Here is an 18273-nt window from a genome sequence, read left to right as displayed (position 1 = left end):
TATGAAAAAAATAAATTAGGAAGAATAAAAAAATGATTAAATTAAAATAGGGTGTTCCGGTACACTGCGTGGCATATCTTGCTTGGCTACACTGTAGACGGGTAAGGGGTGTCACAGATATGCTATAGGGCATACTACTAACAAGAACCCACCCCTCTCCCACAATAGTTAAAGTAACATTCTCCTAGGAGTACAAGTTTAAACCACTTTATAAACATGCAACTACAAATAAAAAAAAAAAAAACTCACAAATGAGCTTAAGATCTACAACCAAAAGAGAAAAACCACAAAAAATATATAAGTCCTAACCTACAAAGGTAGGGAACCCACAACAAGCCAAGGAAGGACCTTTCCCTGCTTGAAGGGGAAGGGAAAGGCTAGAAGGATCTATAGACAATGAGCTGAACTCGTAGAAAATAAAAGAACAAGAGAGAAATTTCTCTCTCTAAGAAATTAGAGAGAACTGTTTTAAAAGGCATAATTTAATAATTTTTTTTGGGTAAAAGGCATATTTAGACTCTTTAAGTTATACCAAAAAGTAATGCAATTTCTTAAAGTGTTTCGAGTCCAATTGAACCCTTCAACTTAAAAAAAAAAAATCAAATAAGTCTTTCAAATTTTTAAAAATAGATCAAATAAGATCTTTAACTTTTAAAAACATATAAAAAAATATTGAATTATAACTTGTCTCTAATATAAATCTAGTCAAGGCAATGCACGAAGATCTTCTAGTGCATGAGGTCCTTATCAGCAACCATGTGTGTCGAATTTGCAACATCCTGGAAAGTATCTACTGTAACCTAGAGCAGAATGATAAGTTGTTCTTTGCCGAATAATTCAAGAAGCTTCTTTACAAAAACTATGACGAAAATTATAAGAAACTTCTTGAATTATTCGGCAAAAAATAATTCTGTTTGCTACAGGTTACAGCAAGTACTTACTGGTATGTTACAAATTAGATATGCATGATTGCTTATGAGGACCTCATAGGCTAGAAAATCATCATGCACGGCCTTAACTGGATTTTATATTAGAGGCAAATTATAATTCAGTCTTTTTTATCTATTTTTAAAAGTTAAAGGGTTTATTTATCCCTAAAATACTAAAACGGCTTATTTGATCTATTTTTAAATTTTGAAGAACTTATTTGATCATTTTTAAAATTTTGAAAGGCTCGTTTGGACCTTGAAACACTTTTAGAACTTATTTGACTGTTGATCCATACTTCAAGGGCCAAAATAGGCCTTCTGCCAATTTTTTTTATGCAAATTAATAATTTTTTTTCCTTTATAAAAATTCATCAAAATAAGTCTAAATAAGCTCTTGAACTTTTTTCAAAAGTTAAATGAGCCCAAATTCATCTTTTGGTCTAAATAACTCCAAAACTTTTAATTTAGGGGAAATTAATTCCATCTTTTAAAAGAAATAGGCATAAGAATGTGTGAGATACGCCCCAAAGAAAAGAAAAATAAAGAAAATAACAAAAAGGAAAAGATCAGTACCTTCTCGAGAAAATGATCAATTATGTGTCGCATTCTCAATTTGTGATATTTTTCAAATCCTCATCACCCATATAAAAACACAAGTGCCTTCTTTCTTCTTGTGAACATCCGTTTCACAAAATTACAATCTCTAGGTAATCCTTTCAACAATGCTTATCCATTTTCCTATGCTTTTCTCTACAACCAACTTGATTTATGAAACCTTAAAAAAAAAAAAAAAAATCTGTGATTTTTCCCCCTTCTAATGTGTGAGTAAAAACACAGCTAAAGCAAGAAATGTATGTGTTACTTATCTATATCAAAGTTCTTTGATTATTTCTTATTCAGTTACTCCTTATTATATGGTCAAATAAAACATAGTTGAACTTGAACATATAAAAATCATCATGGAAATTTATTATTTCTATGTTTAAAATATCATATCTCAAGTATGTGAATCATGAATCTCATCATCTTCTCTTGTTCAAGAACCATCCAACAACTCTCTTGAGTACTATGAGGACTAGACTAGAAATAAGAACTACGGGACATGAATATACAAATAGACTTATAACATATTATTCATACTTGAAGAAAAAGTTAAAAATTTCACCTAAGAATTTCTTTCAATTGTCGACAATTGATAGCCTACAAAGTGGAATCAGTGCACATTTGATCATTGATCTTAAACCGGTCAAAATAAGAACTACAGGAATATAAAAATAAAAACAAAGTCATTTATTGCCATCCACCTGATCAATAAAATTCTGCTACAAGCACATTACACAACAGAAAAGAAAATAAACTAGAAACTCAACTTTCAATTACATATTACTCATTATGCTTCTACTAGTATGTGTTGTACCTTTAACTTCAGAATCTACAATTGATTTAATTGGTACTGGATGGAGGGGTATCTGGCTGCTTCTCTGGCATAACATTATGGAACGATGGTATCTCATTTTATGTCAGATACAACCTCGAGAAGAGGGAACTGATTCTTCACAAATAATTGATGAAGAAGAAACTCTTCAGAGCCATGACATATAAATATGCATATGCAAAGTTATTTATGGTTGCTCTGCCACATAAATATTAATTACATTTAATTTCATATTATAGATACCAGCTGAGGTTACTACTGCATTGGAGCCTATTAAGGACAATGAGGAAGCAATCAAAGCCTATGGAATTCACCTTGGAACAAAAATGTGCAAGAAGATTTTAGCTCATGGCATTAAGATATTACATCATTGCACTCTAAACATGGAGAAATAAGCATTGGCTGTATTAATGGTTTCTTTCTTACATCCAATTCGTTATTCAGGTTTGAAATATTCATAATAATCATCTTCAGAATAGTTGCCTGTGTTTATGTCTAACTAGGGACTTTCAATGTTAGAATCTTGGTTCGATTGATGAGTCCAAGATAACAGGGTCATTACCATGGTGACGCCCTGCAAATGTTTTCCGTGCGAAGGAAGATGTTTATCCAATATTTTGGTATGCAATTCACATGAAATATTGTAATTTCGGCTAGGATTTGTCACTTAATGAAGGCATTATAGGAAAAGCCCTGTTTTAAAATGTCTAATATTTCTAGCCAATGATCATAGGGCTAATCGTCCCAAAAGCTACATATCAACTATCAAGAACCAAGGGCTCGGAGAAGTACCCATATGGCCGATGGGAGGATTCTTGCAATCCATCCTATGGTGCTTTAACTGACTATCAGGTGCACAATCACTATACTATATTTGTTGATATGAATCTTTTGATAAATTTCTTATACAATTAATTTTATCTTAATAGCGTCTGTCATCTATGGTGTAATTCTTATGATCTAGTTTGTTCACTAAAAGCAGAGTTGCTATGGCATCATTTCTGGCACAGAAACTGGGATAGCAAAATATAGTGATGCATATTAGAGGGGGTTTTCTTATATTTGTACATATAGCTACCTAGCGGTTTACTCTAACAAATCTCCATCATTTTAATATGTGAGCTTCTGCAACATCATAGTCCAAACAGAGCAAAAAAGCAAATGTTGGACAGGTATGTAAAAATTGATCAGAATTTTTTTTTTTCCTATTTTGGCGTATTAGTAGTCGGTATTCTCTCTCCAAGTCATCTACCAAACATAAACCCAACCTTGAAAGGTGTTTAAGTTTGAGTCCAATTATTCTTGACTCAAATTTGAATAATTTGCGATTTAAGTTGGACTAGTTTTACTCAATTATATTTGTGATTTCACATCAAGCATCCTCTTGCCCTCCTCCATTGAACTTGATCTTCCCCATGACTTTTGCCCTTGTGAGTAATGTCACTGGATAGGGCAAGTAGATTTTAAGAGATTGATTTCTTTGGCATAGGTGTTGGTGTTACTGTTAAGAAAATTACCTCCTAAAATGTATTAGTCAGAGGGTATTGAAAATTAGTTTAAAATTAAATTTGACATGTTTTAGTCATTAGAACACCAAAACAACTGAATAGTTTTTTTCCCAACAGCAGCTAGAATGATGCTTTTTCAAAATGTGTTTTTTTTAACCCCCCAACTGCAATCCCAAACGGGTGTGTTGTAGGGCTAGGAGTTTCTTTGATTGCTTCCAGTGGCAATATTGCTCTCAAGTATTAGCTTTGTGATTTTTCCTTCTTTATGTAACTCAAGCCATTAATTTTTTGGGCAGTTCATGCAAGCACATGCCCGTAACAAGAAACTTCACGATGAATGTGCAACTCCATTGAATAGTATTGAAGATATTCTTGACGTACTTTCTACTCATAATAAGTTATCAGCTGCGCTCTCTTCTTCTTTTAATCCAGTCGATTATGACAACACATGCTCATGTCATTTGCAATTTTTGAATATCAGAAATTTAAAAAACATTGCCTTGGGAAGTTGAAAATTATCCCTTGGTCAGAATTGGATGGCCTTCAACTAGAGTCAAAGATCATTAATGAACAACTGGGAAGATCAATTTGAAGGGATTCTTGACTATCAATAGTCAACTAGCTGTCAATGGGGAAAAATCTGATTCTCCATCTGTTGGTAAGTAAAAAGCTGTGCTTATGTGTTTTATGTCCTCTAATACACCACAAAAATCATGTTTCAAAAATTTACAAGACATGTACAAAGCACCTGACAAATCAAAAGAACATATAGGCCATTATATTACTTGAACTTTGATGATCATAAAATTTTGGAAGTGCTTCTGTTGGGTTTTGCAGCACAAATTATCCTCCTATTCATATAGGGTTGCTTAATTTTTAATTGCAATAGGCAATGAAGGATTCTTAATAAAAAATATAATCATCACATTGTGGATGCTGCTATATATAAAATGATTAAGATTTGAGCGGTGTTTTAAATTTTGTTTGGTTTTTGGTTCTGTTATAAGAGGGTGGCTTTGGTGTAATGTTAAAGTTACTCCATTGAGTCACCCCTCCCCTGAGTTCTTTGGGGTTGCGAAATAGATTTTACAGGATCAAACCTATGGGACTTAAGGAATGACGGAAGGGAATAAAAAAAGAAAAGAGACGAAAAAATAATAAAAATAAATAAAAATGAAGTAGAAGAACCCAGATTCCAAATGAACAAATTCAAACTTGAAAAAATCATTCTGATTCTCAAAGAATGAGGGGGCATTCTGCTAGCCCATCTCGTAAGTTAAATGCTACTGATTAAGAGAAGGCACCTGTGCTCTTGTTAACGGTTTAGAATTTCTTCTGTTGCAAATCTTGTTTCTCAGTATGAGATTCAGATTTCCCGGTGGAAAATTGGAACTGGGTTTAGAGTTTTATATTTCTGAAAATAAGACTTAGATTTTAATTGGGTGTGAAATTACATAGGACATATCTCATTTATCCACTTTTGCTTTATGCCTGCAGGTTGGGGAGGACCAGAAGGATATGTTTATCAGAAAGCTTATTTGGAGTTCTTCTGCTCCACTGACAAGCTACAAGTTCTTGTTGACAAGTGCAAGTCCTTCCCTCTAATAACTTATGTAGCTGTGAACAAAGGAGGGACTTTGCTTTCTAATGTCGGTCCAAATGATGTGAATGTGGTAACCTGGGAGTCTTCCCAGCAAAACAGATTATCCAACCAACTGTGGTTGATTCCGCCAGCTTCAATGTGTGGAAGGATGAGGCTTTTGAAACCCTGTCTAGAGGTTGGGCTTCCTTGTACCCAGAGGATGATCCATCCAGAAAATTGCTTGAAGATGTATCTTGTTACAATTTTGAGTACACACGTTTTCAGCTTGTTTCAAAAATTGCATGCCCTCCCCATGAACACTTGATCTTTTGGCAAGGATTCAATTTTTATTAACCATACAATGTTAAATTTTTGCAGATGCAGAGCAGCCACCTTTTGGTCAGCTTGGTAGATAATGATTACATAGATGGTGATATTTTTGCGGCTTTTGCTGATTTATGAGGTTAGCTGCTGTGGCTGCTCCTCCATTTTCTAAGATCCCATTAAAGCCACTCAAAATGGTGTATTTATTATAAGTTTAAACATCGCTCTGTTTCATTGTGGTGTTTTTGAGTTCTTGATGATATGTAATAAATAATTCATTGGGATTTTGACACCTCCCTCCGGGTTATGGTGCAAAAGCCATTTCAAGTGGCAGCAAATTTACTGGCCTAATGCATATGTATTAATTACCATTCTTTATTGAGTTGCCACACTCCTCTGCATAGTCATAAAGCTGAAGCTATGGATTTTACCCTTTGATAATCTTGGCCCTCCTTGGTGTTAGCTCTCCCAGATTCCAATACAACCTTAGCTCTGTTTCTTTCTTTCTTCTCCTCTGTTTTCTTTTTTTTTTTTTTGGAAATTTTTGAGGTTATGATTGAACTACTAGGGTAATCCCTTAGCCCCTAATGGTTAGACTCTTGACTAAAGATGGCAGGGATTGGCACTAAATTTAAAAGTTTATCATGTGGCTATAATAGATTTATGGCGTATCATTCATAATTTAAGAACAGTTAAAAATTTACCTAAGAATTTCTTTCAATTCTCGACAATTGATAGCCTACAAAGTGGAATTAGTGCTCATTTGATCATTGATGTTAAACTGGTCAAAATAAGAACTACAGGATCAATAAAATTCTGCTGCAAGCACATTACACAACAGAAAAGAAAATAAACTAGAAACTCCACTTTCAGCCACATATTACTCATTATGCTTCTACTGTTCTTCTTTGTACCTTCAAAATCTACAATTGATTTAACTGGTGCTGGATGGAGGGGTATCTGGCTGTTTCTCAGGCATAGCGTTCTGGAAGGATTGTATCTCATTGTATGCTGCATACAACCTCAGTAGAAGAGGGAACTGAGTCTGCACAAATAAGTGAGGAAGAAGAAACTCTTCAGAACAATTAGATAGGGAGTCCAAAGGTTGCTATGAGTGTGACGGAAAACAGATAAAGCCCCAATGATATTTACAGCAAAAATTAGTAGCTAAAAGTCAAAGACCTTCCAGTTTCATTCATACAGTAGAATTTACTTCTCTTCTCTTTTCATTACAGACTAATTTTCATTATATATATATATATATATATATATATATATATATATATATATATATATATATATATTAGCCGCTTAATCATAATCTGATATGACTACTACAAGAACTCGGGCATCGAATACTACCATATCTACATTGAATTTTTTAATTGCTGGATGAATCTGTGCTGCTAGAAATATGTCTGCCTGCAAACATAAAATTCAAGAAAATAGTCAAATCACCAAATAATTTAACACAAATTGTCATTCTATAGTAGATATGAGTTTATTATTGTGCCATATGCAATTTAAATTTTCACGACTCCCTGTCAAATCCTAACTTCTAGTGCTCCAATTCCATAATGTAATCCCAGAAGCTCAATCCAAGTTTTGAGACCAGATGGTGCCATTCATATTATTTAAGCCAGTAAATAATTTTTTCCTTTTTAGTCAATATGTCCATTAGCTAATCAGTAATCCTCACTGGTGCATGTGCTAATCAAACAAATCCTTTGGTTACATAAATAATGTACCAGTAAATTTTAGCTTTTGACTTGACAAATATCACTTTCTACTTGTGCATAGAATTGTGTACCTTTCCTTTTCTATCTACAGATGATGTAACAAAAATAACAAGTCCACATTACACTTCTCTCGCAGAAAAGATGTGGGTAGGATATATTTTCCCATTTCTTAAAATTATGATAGATTGGCAGAACCCTTTATATCCCATCTTTGTAGAAGTGTGTGCAGAAAAATTCTGTATATTCTATAAGAAAGACAGAGGCATAAAAAAAAATAAAAAATAAAAAATAAAAAATAAACCAGGAAAACTTCATCTCCAGTTGCATATCTTCCAGCATGATCTTTCAGCAGCTTCTCAAGTGCTGAGACCGGCACGAGCAGCAATCAAACCAAAATTCCGATAAAGAAGCACAAACAATCAGATGTTAACAGTGGAATTCTTTGAAGGCTGAATTAGATGCAAAATAACTAAATTTATAGGCCTTCTATATTGACTTGTATCTGATATTAACACTGTTTAGTTTTATTATTGAAAAAGCTAAGACAATGATCAACTGATTAAGCAACAAAGTATGCACCTGCCCTGAGCCTCTCAAAAACAATAAAACTAAAGGTAATCCAATAATCCATATGAGCTCTTCACTTCATCACTTAACAATTAAGAAATGCTCAGTGGATATGTGCATTGCACTGTCAAATCAGATTAGTTATTAAAGATTTATTAAAATCATTTTAGAATTCACCTTGTCACAGAATGTTCTCGATGTGGTCTACCAATGACAAATCTATGACTGATGATACATGGTGTAGATTTGAAATCAATGTGTCCCACAAACCAATATTTTGAGACATTTCTCATGTGTTCAGTTGAAATTATGTATCTGTTGTCTGTCTGCCAATACCATACAAGTAGTCCAATTAACAGTTTGATAAGATGATGATGCTTAGATGGATATTTGTGTTAAGATTGTCACTTAAGGTAGCTTATGTCTTTGCTTTTAGATAATTGGAAGTCACAGAAAAGGTTTCGCACGCCAGAAATGTGAATCAATTGTAAATCTAATATGTTATGCCAACCTATAAATTAGAAAGCAATTTATATCTTCTTCTTTTTTTCCAATGATGTTTTTTTTTTCTTTTTTTCAGAATTTTTATCAACAACTCAACTGTTTAAAATTTACAGCTATCTTTATTATTTAAACGCTTTGAATAGATGGAAGTGTTCAGCTGTGGCTTAGTAGATCTTACCTGCAAAGCCTTTGCCTATGTGATATTGAGCCCAAGCAAGCTTCTCATCAAGACCAACTTTTCCCTCTACAAAATTCTGCAAAAAAGAGACCCCAGAAAAACACAGATAATCCAAATGGGGCTGCTAAGTTGTACCTTGTAAAATTGGATGCAATACTTCCTCTTAATTGAGCTGCTTAGATGCAATAATCCCAATTGGAAACTCACTAGCATAGGTTGATTCTGAAGTGGCTGTATTCTTGAGGAAACAATATTTGCTGCCTACACCAGAGGTGATTAAAGAAAAACGATTATAGCAGTGAAGAGAAGCAAAAACATAAAGGCAAGGACAAATAAACTATGTCAAGTGCAAGTAAATCAAGAAACAGGATACTAACATAAGATAAACACATAAGACATACACAATTTGCAATTTAATTGCTAAAGAAATGCGATTTAACCTGGTAATTAATAGCTTTTTTCTGAAGATCATGAGGCAGCAATGGGTGCTGTGGATACTTGTCATCGAGATAGTGTACACATGTATTACCAATTTAAACCCACCAAAAAATAACAGAGAAAGAAAGGAACATAAAAATTTATGATTAATTGCGAAAAAGGTAGCAAAAAGTGAAAAAAGAAACACTACTGACCTTTGCTTCAAAATACATTGATGCTACTGTTTCAAAATTAGCATTTTTAGTTCTTAATAAGAACCAAAATATTTATTATAGAAAACCTTAGTTGTGTTTCTGGAATTAACCCAAAAGTTTACAATAATAATAAAAAATAAACTTACCATTAAGATGGCAAAAGAGTCGAAAACAACAGTGTCACCATCCACCAACACAGGCACATAGCCAAGAGGATTGAGTTTCAAATATTCTGCAGGCAACCAACAATTTTTCTTTTTTTTTTTTCCTTTAAACATAAAAACTTAATATTTAAAATTGTCAAGTAAATATGGGTTTCTCACCAGCAGTCAAGTGCTCCCCTTTGGCCATGTTAACAGCTACATAGTCAAAGCTTAGGCCTGCAAAAATGAAATCAAATTGAAATGCTTCATTTATTATCAATGAAACAGAAAGAAGAAGAAGAAGAAGAAGAAGTAGAACCTTTGAGATTGAGAGCAATCCGAACGCGGGTGGAGCAGGAGCTTCTCCAGTAGGAATAGAGCTTGAGCTTCTTGGGATCTTCTTCAACTGTCTTGAAGTTCAATCAAACAATTTCTATCAATTTTCAATTCAAAACTTGAAGTAAAGAAAGAGAGACCGAGAGAGAAAGAGAGAACCGAAATACCATATCAAAATGACTTGGGAACAGAGAGAATTTCCACACTCTTCTACACGTTCCAAGTTCAAAGCCATATATATATATATATATATAGAAAAACAATTTTTAATTAAATATATAGTGATTTCTTTGCTTACCAAAATCTTTAATTGCTATCGTAATTAAATTCAAAAATTAAATTTTTTACAAATTGAAGAGCTTTTGAGTGAAAGTGATCGTGAGAATAATTTACCCTTAAAACAATGGAGCTTGAATTTCTCAGTGAATAAACAAGTAATAGAAAGAGTTGTTCAAAAGCAGCTTTCCAAAAGACTTTCTATAGCAATATTTTAGGTCAAACTATTGATTATAACAAGAATAAGGTTAAGAAAACCTGCATTGGCTACGACAATTGAAAATTTGTCATCTTCTCATGCATGAAACTGTTCAATTCTTCCATTATTTTCCCTATTTGCCTCTCATCATTCTCATAGCTTCACAATATTTTTGTCCACATCCCAAATATTATGAATACTGTTTGAGTATGGGTAACAAATTCTAATTTAAAAGCTGTCAGTTTTTAAATTGTTTTTGATCCCCTGGAGGTTGCATCAACGAAGCTGAAGGAATTCAATAAAATATTGTTTAAGCTTTCTTTTCTAGCTCTCTCTTTAGTTTTTTCTTTGCAGGTCCTTTTTTTTTTTTTTTTTCTTGATTTCAAGGGCTACTGGGCGCCTTTGTTTGACTGGCGGCAGCCTTTTCCTCTTTTATTCTTGTGTTCTCTTAATTTTCTTCTAGTTAATTTTCTTAATTTTTTTTTAAATAGGTTTGTTTAGTTTCTTCTACCTTTGGGGAAGATTTATTTTGGCCTCTAGCTGGGATATCACAGTTTGAAAGAAAAGTCATCTACGCAGATTTTTGCCTCAGCCTAATTGAAGGACAAGCTGGTATTTGATCAGCCATAAATTTCAAGATGAGTTTTTCTGATGCCATCAATTTGCTTGATTAAAACACATTCCCACAACGTCAGTTGAACCCCATTAATCCTAGCACCGATTCCTTGTGCTTTCTGAAACAGCTTCATCACTTGATTCTACAACAATAGTTTCAGCAGCCAAAGAAAGCTGGGCTATTAAGGAAGTCGCTGCTTTTATTTTTATTATTTTTTTTATAAGCAAAAAAGAAAATTTTATTAATGGAAAAGGAAGGGAAACAGAGGGCAGGGAAGGGCTCCAAACTAAGACCTTTCAAGGCAATCCCTCATACACCCAAACCTAAGGGAGCACCAACCACAAACCCCACACAAAATCAAACCAACAAAAACAACTGAGGACAGAAAACATAAAAATGAAACAGAGCCTTGACCTAAAACAGTTACCACCACTAGATGACTAAATGAAAACTTGACAAGCTATAATATCCAAACAACAACTCTGGTATCAGTTCATATTTCTAAAATTTTCTCAATCTTTAGCAATTTGTCCAGCTTAGTAGTTAATGGTACCTTCCTTATCAGGGATCAAGCCCAGCCCTTTCCCTTTCTACCACCTCTTCTAAATTTTGGAGAGACATTCGACACTTCTGTCAGTAATATACTACGCTGATGATGCTTCAGCAACCTTGAGCATTTAACTTTCCCATGTAAGAAACTAGAAGCATTCTCTTCTTGCTGTTGGTATTCTTCATAACACTTGGAGCATAAATTCCGATTCTGTACTGTTCCATAGAAGCCACAGCCATTAGCGCAGAGTGGTGGTTCCTTGTTGCGTTGTGATTCCATTTTTGCTCTCTTTCTTTTTTTCCTTTTTTTTCTCTCTTTTCTGTGTTATCAGAATAGATGTTGATTTTCGGTTTTAATTGTGGGGAAATATATAGGGAGCGAGTTTGTGTTTGATTTCCTAACTTTGGGATTATTTCCTAATCTTTATGGGATTCTAAGTGATTACCTAATCTTTATGGGATTCTAAACATAATTCTATCTGAGAATTGGATTTGAAAGATGAAGTTTCAATGTTTATCTTCTGTTTAAATAAAAAAAAAAGTTCCTAATAAACATGTTTATCTGAAAATTTTTTTGGAATATTTATTACACATTATTCTTTTTTTATTTCCCAATCTTTGTGGGATTTGAAGTGCAATTCTATTTGAGAATTAAATTTGAAAGAGGACGATCTTAATGTTTATCTTCTAATAAAAAAAAAATTCCAATGTTTATCTAACAACTCTTTGAAAACATTTATTACATATTATTCTTCTTAGATTTAACTATATATAATGAAATTTTGCATAAAAATGAATTAATGAATTAATTAGTTATTTTGATATGAGCTGGGTATAATTTATAACTATTACAATAAAAGTATAAATAACTAACATACTTTTTTTTTAATTTATTTAGTTAAAATTTCAATTTAATTCTTAAATTTTACATCAAAATTCATTGAAATTAAAGTGATAATTAGCTAGTGTCATCCAAGGTCCCTAAGCATAATATTTATGGCACTCTCTAATTTATTATATGTGGCGGGAGTTTTTTCAGGAATCTTTCTACAACTTCTTTAAGGTAACTCAATTTATAAATATTTAGAATCCTTTTATTTATTCCATTTAATTTCGTAACTTCCTTGTCGCACCCTCAATGAATCTCATATCGATACTAATATTGTACCATATTGGATTTATTCTAAAAAAAATTATGCAATTTTAAATTTGAATCATAATTAGAGTTAAATAAATAAATAAAAATTTAAAATTAAAATTGATATATAATCAAAATAAATTAGTAATAATAATTTTATAAATAAAAAAAAAACACAAAAGTTAAAGAAAAAAAATCGATGTGACAATAGTAAAGTAGTCAATTGTTAAGTCCATAAAAATTGAAATGACCAAATAACCTTTTTAAAATGTGCATTAATTTTGGGTTTTTTTTTTTTTTTTTTTTTTTTTTTAAAAAAGGATGATACTATTGGAGAAACAGTATAATGGCACTATTAAAGGAACAATGGCAACTCCTTTTGTCTCTGCATTTATAATAAAATAATTATATAACACTTTCAAACTCAATGATTATTTGGATTTTGCCTTACATGGTAAATACTGAATCAAAATTGGATCAAAATGGAATGAAAGAATTAAAATAGAACTCTAATATGATTCGAGTGAAAAGTTTAGACTCTAATAAAATTATTTATGTGATAATGGGATTACTCAATGAGTGTCTTGTTCCTATACACCGGAGTAAAATGGATGAGTTGAGCGCAAACACTGGCACATAGTAGAAATTGGACAAGCACTTTTGCACCATGCTTCTGTATTATAAAAATACTTGTCTCATACATTTGAAACTGCAATCTATAGTATAAATTTTATCCCTTCCACACATACCACTCCTTCCACCCCATATTAAATTCTTTCCAAAATACACCAAATTTTCAAGAGTTGCATGTATTTGGTTCCCACAATTCTAGTATCTATTGACAATCTAATAATTTTGTTATATTAAGTATTTTAAAAGGTCATTTAAAACAAATTTTTATTTAGAATGTTAGAAAAATATCCTGGCTAGAGGAAATTAAAGATCAAAAATTGAAGAAGAGGGTGAAGGAAGAGCATAAAGTTGAAGAAGTTTTAGAGCCAAAACTTTAACAAATGTTGTCACAGGAATACATGCTCCTTATATAGTGCAGGTGCATGGATACGTAGCAAAATTCATCTTGGTTTTCTTGGATGAAATTTTAATCTATAATCAAGCATGGCCATGACATATTAGATCAAGAACAAGTGCACTAACCTCTTGATGCACTGTAGTGTGTTTGTCACCTTTGGGATTCGTCTGTAGGACACCAGATGTTGTCCCTCTAGCTTGTCCACACCAAGATCACCTATGGCAGCCCTTGAACAGCTTCTAAAGCTTTTTCTATGAATTAGAAAATCAAGTTTTGCCTTTTAAGAGATTACAGATGTAAACTGGACACTAGAAACGATTTCTAGTATATTTAATTCAAGAGACTGTTTGCTAATCTCTTGGAATAGATGAGAGATGATGAAGAAGAGAGAATGGTGATTACTTGTATATGTGTGTAACTTACTAGGCTCATCATTAATTGGCAATGAGACATGATTTCAACTCTTAATATCATCAGAACTCTTTCTTACCATAAATGATTTCTCTAAATCATTTTATGCATCTCATAGACCATAGTTAACACCTAGCATAGCATGCCATGGCCACTTAATCAGTAATAAGGTTTACCTTAAATGAACCTATAATTATATGTTACCATGCACTAGAATCTATCTATTACAAAATCCCAATTCAAGCTGGAGTCATGGTTTGTTGACCCCGTGTAGCTCAAAATGAGCATTGATTTTGATGATAACAAAACTCAAAGAGAATCTATCTAACCTAACCTTAAAGTAATGTGTAGATTCTTTGTCTTATGCATAAAGAACCTTTGAAGTTGCATATAAGAAGAAAAGATACTCAAAGGCATTCCAAGACAAATCCAAAATGAGAAAAAGGCTATGGAAATCAAGACTCGAAGCAAAGGTATGAAAAGCATAGTGTTAGAGTCTTAGGTCTTTTTGTGAAAAAGAATAGATGAGAATTTAGTCATATGGAGCTCAAAAATGAAAATTTATTCTCTGATTACTTTTTCTCATCATGACTTTGAACACATCTATTGAAACATTTTTTAAAGGTCTAAATCATTTTGCATTGCAAGTTGAGACATGCAGCTGTTGACTTAGTTTGCTAACTGGTTTGCTAAAATTTTCGGTTTGCTAATGTGTTTGCTAAAAACATTAGTTTACTAACCAGTTTACTGACTGCTCCTAAAATTTTATTAGTTTGCTAATTTATCAGAGCTGCTCAACTTCGCACAAAAGGACAAAATAACGGCTATTTTGTCTTGGGCAGTGTGTATAACGTTCCAAAAGGGTTTCAAACGGTCTAAAATGATTTGGGACTATAAATACACATTCTTCACTTCATTTACACTTAATGAAAGCTTACATTTGAACTCCAACATTGATTTTTCATTTATTGCTTTCATTCAAGAGCTTTAAAGATTTTGAGCTACCATTGGCAAATCAACTCATCTCTTCTTTATAGTTTGATTTGTATTGTGTAAGAGTGAGTGTTGAAACATTGAATTACATTCAAGAGAGGTTGTACAAGCACCTATTGAAGCTTGGGAGAGTTAGTGCTTGTGATTGCACTTGAGAAGGTTTCAAGCTACCTTGGTGTAAAAGCTTGGTGTTGAGAAATTGTAAAGGGCTTTTGGTCTCTTGCCTTCAAAAGAGCAAATAGTGGAGAGAAGACTCAAAGAGGGTTCTTTGAGAGAGTGGATGTAGGCTAGTTAAGCCGAACCACTATAAAATCCTTGTGTTTGATCTCTCTATCCTTTACCTTTTACTTTTGTGCAATTTTAAATTTTTCCTCATATACATGATATTGAATGTTGGTTAAATAGATTGAGTTGATAAATTTGTGAACATATTGAGTGACTTGAGAAAATTGGTTGATGAATGCTTTGTTAGATATTGCCATAAACATTGATTGAGAATTGAATTGCAACTTAGGAACACATTGTTGAAGCACATATCATTTTCTTTTTATATAGAGAAGCACATAGTTGAACGAAGCCTCAATTTTTCATTAGGCTATAAGCAAGGGCCGAAAAATTGTTAAAGTCCAATTCACCCCCCTCTTGGACTATTTTGGGACAACATGGTTTATGTAAAATCCCATTTGCTATGAATATTATGTTCTCTTTTAATTCCAGTTCTTGATTAAAAAGATTTTCTCATCAGAAACTCTTTTTTGATTAAATCTATCTGTCCTGGCCAAGAACTTGAAACATTAAGAACAATTAAATGAACATAAGATTTTATCCCTATTTACTTAGAGGAACAGATTCCATCTTGATCAACACCTACCTCCATATATAACTAGTAGGAGCCAACACATGCCCATATACCCATACACAGTACAAGTATGAAAGCAGTATCAAACTCAAACCACCTATATACAAGATAACTGTGCTATCTCAGGTCTAAAGATTATATGCACTGATATGATTTATGACAATACATTGACAAGAGTAAACTCCATGTGCTTGTCATAAGTGTCACTTGTTCGACCTACTTATCATGTATAAGTGCCTATCATGTTTGTCATATGGCATGAGACTCACCATTCCATCTTATTTATATCTCATATAAATAACTTGGAAACAAACATGAATACAATCTTTCTAGATAAGTCATGTCCTTATTGTGAAGTATCCTCGATTGTAAACCTATTTATGATACTTTGTACTAGAAATACTGTCACTCATATTCTTAACAACTTAAAGAATAGAATTTCTAACAAAATATCAATGGACCTTTTTTATTACACATAAATATATTATGTAAACGAAAAAGTGAAAATGTCTTTTATTAATAAAAATATGTACAAGATACATACTAAATGATATGCTCTAGGGCATACTACTAACAATCTCCCACTAGCACTAGAGCCATTCATTACAATATCTTAAACCCATCTTCTCAAGATGTCGGTCTAGCTGAGTCTGTGACATAGGCTTAGTGAATGGATCAGCTGGATTTTCAGCTGATGCTATTTTCTACATGGCTACATCGCCTCGTCCAACTATTTCTCTGATAATGTGGTAGCGCCTTTCTATGTGTTTGGATTTCTAGTGAGACCGGGGTTCCTTAGCCTGTATGACTGCTCCATTATTGTCACAGTGAAGTGGAACTGCTGACTCAATGGAAGGAACTACTGCAAGTTCTATTACGAACTTTTTTATCCAAACAGCTTCCTTTGCAGCATCTGATGCAGCAATATACTCAGCCTCAGTAGTGGAATCTCAGTCATACTCTGTTTGGAACTCTTCCAACTGACTGCACCTCCATTACAAATGAACACATATCCAGAGGTAGACTTTCTATCATCGATATCTGATTGGAAATCTGAATCAGTATAACCATCCAATTGCAAGTCTCCACCTCCATATATCAAGAATAAATCCTTAGTTCTTCTCAAGTACTTAAGGATATTCTTGACAGCTATCCAGTGTTCCAAACCTAGATTAGATTGATACCTGCTAGTCAAACTAACAGCATATGCGATATCCAGCCTAGTACACAACATTACATACATCAAACTTCCAATAGCTGAAGCATATGGAATCCTAGCCATTTTATCTCTTTCTTCAGGTGTCTTTGGAGACATCTCTTTAGAAAGGTGGATATCATGTCTCACTGGTAACAATCCTCTCTTGGAATCAAGCATGTTAAACCTATTTAACACCTTTTCCAAGTATAGACTTTGGGATAAACCAATTATTATTTTCACTCTATCTCTATAGATGTGAATCCCAAGAATATAGATTGCCTCCCCTAAATCTTTCATGGAGAATGTATTTGATAAACATACCTTTACAGTTGTCAACATATCTGTGTCATTACCCATCAACAGTATGTCATCCACATAAAAGATAAGGAAAGTGATAGCGTTGTCACTAACCTTCTTATATACACATGGCTCATCCTCATTTTTGATAAAACCAAATGATTTAATGGCTTCATCAAAACGGATGTTCCAACTCCTCGAAGCTTGTTTCAACCCATAAATGGATTGCTTTAGCTTGCATACCTTGGAACCATCTTGGGATTCAAAACTCCTAGGTTGTTCCATGAAAATGATTTCTTCAATGTATCCATTGAGAAAAGCTGTTTTGACATCCATCTGCCAAATCTCATAATCATAGTATGCAGCTATTGCCAATAGAATCCTAATTGATTTAAGCATGGCAACAGGCTAGAAAGTCTCCTCATAGTCGATTCCTTGCCTTTGGCGAAACCCTTTCGCTACTAGCCTTGCCTTATAGGTCTTTACCTTTCCATCAGAACTAATTTTCTTCTTAAAAATCCATTTGTTTCCTATAGGTAAAATACCTTCAAGTGGGTCAACAAGATCCCAAACTTGATTCTTATACATGGAATCAATTTCGAATTTCATAGCATCAATCCATTTTGAAGAGTCTATATCTGATATAGCTTCTTCATAGGTAAGTGGATCATCTCCATAATCTACTTCTTCATGAGTAGATAACTGTGACACCCCTTACCCGTGTACAGTATACCCGAGTAAGTAATGCCACACGGTGTACCGGTACACTCTAATATACCTTAATTAATTTATATCATGCTTTTGCATATAATTTATGAAATATACTTTAT

The 18273-nt window shown here is 33.1% G+C and overlaps 1 protein-coding gene and 1 pseudogene across 1 annotated transcript; one reads left to right on the top strand and one right to left on the bottom strand.

The window, feature by feature from the left end:
* Positions 1 to 713: 713 nt before the first annotated feature.
* LOC131177931 (methylenetetrahydrofolate reductase (NADH) 2-like) lies at positions 714 to 5916 on the top strand (annotated as a pseudogene).
* Positions 5917 to 6529: 613 nt separating this feature from the next.
* Positions 6530 to 11797, bottom strand: LOC110669614 (glutathione S-transferase zeta class-like). Its single transcript, XM_058143107.1, has 10 exons — positions 11588 to 11797; positions 9861 to 9951; positions 9722 to 9778; positions 9545 to 9630; positions 9207 to 9278; positions 8974 to 9027; positions 8767 to 8842; positions 7819 to 7880; positions 7141 to 7200; positions 6530 to 6823 (listed from the first exon to the last, which is right to left on the bottom strand). Exons 1-10 carry the CDS (start codon positions 11795 to 11797, stop codon positions 6713 to 6715), a joined length of 879 nt encoding a protein of 292 aa, XP_057999090.1. The 3' UTR covers positions 6530 to 6712.
* Between the last annotated feature and the right edge of the window lie 6476 nt (positions 11798 to 18273).

The sequence above is a fragment of the Hevea brasiliensis genome, chromosome 2 (genome assembly GCF_030052815.1).
Source record: "Hevea brasiliensis isolate MT/VB/25A 57/8 chromosome 2, ASM3005281v1, whole genome shotgun sequence".
Classification (NCBI taxonomy): domain Eukaryota; kingdom Viridiplantae; phylum Streptophyta; class Magnoliopsida; order Malpighiales; family Euphorbiaceae; genus Hevea; species Hevea brasiliensis.
The sequence above is the reverse complement of the archived record's forward strand: the minus strand, read 5'-3'. Positions and strand labels throughout refer to the sequence as shown.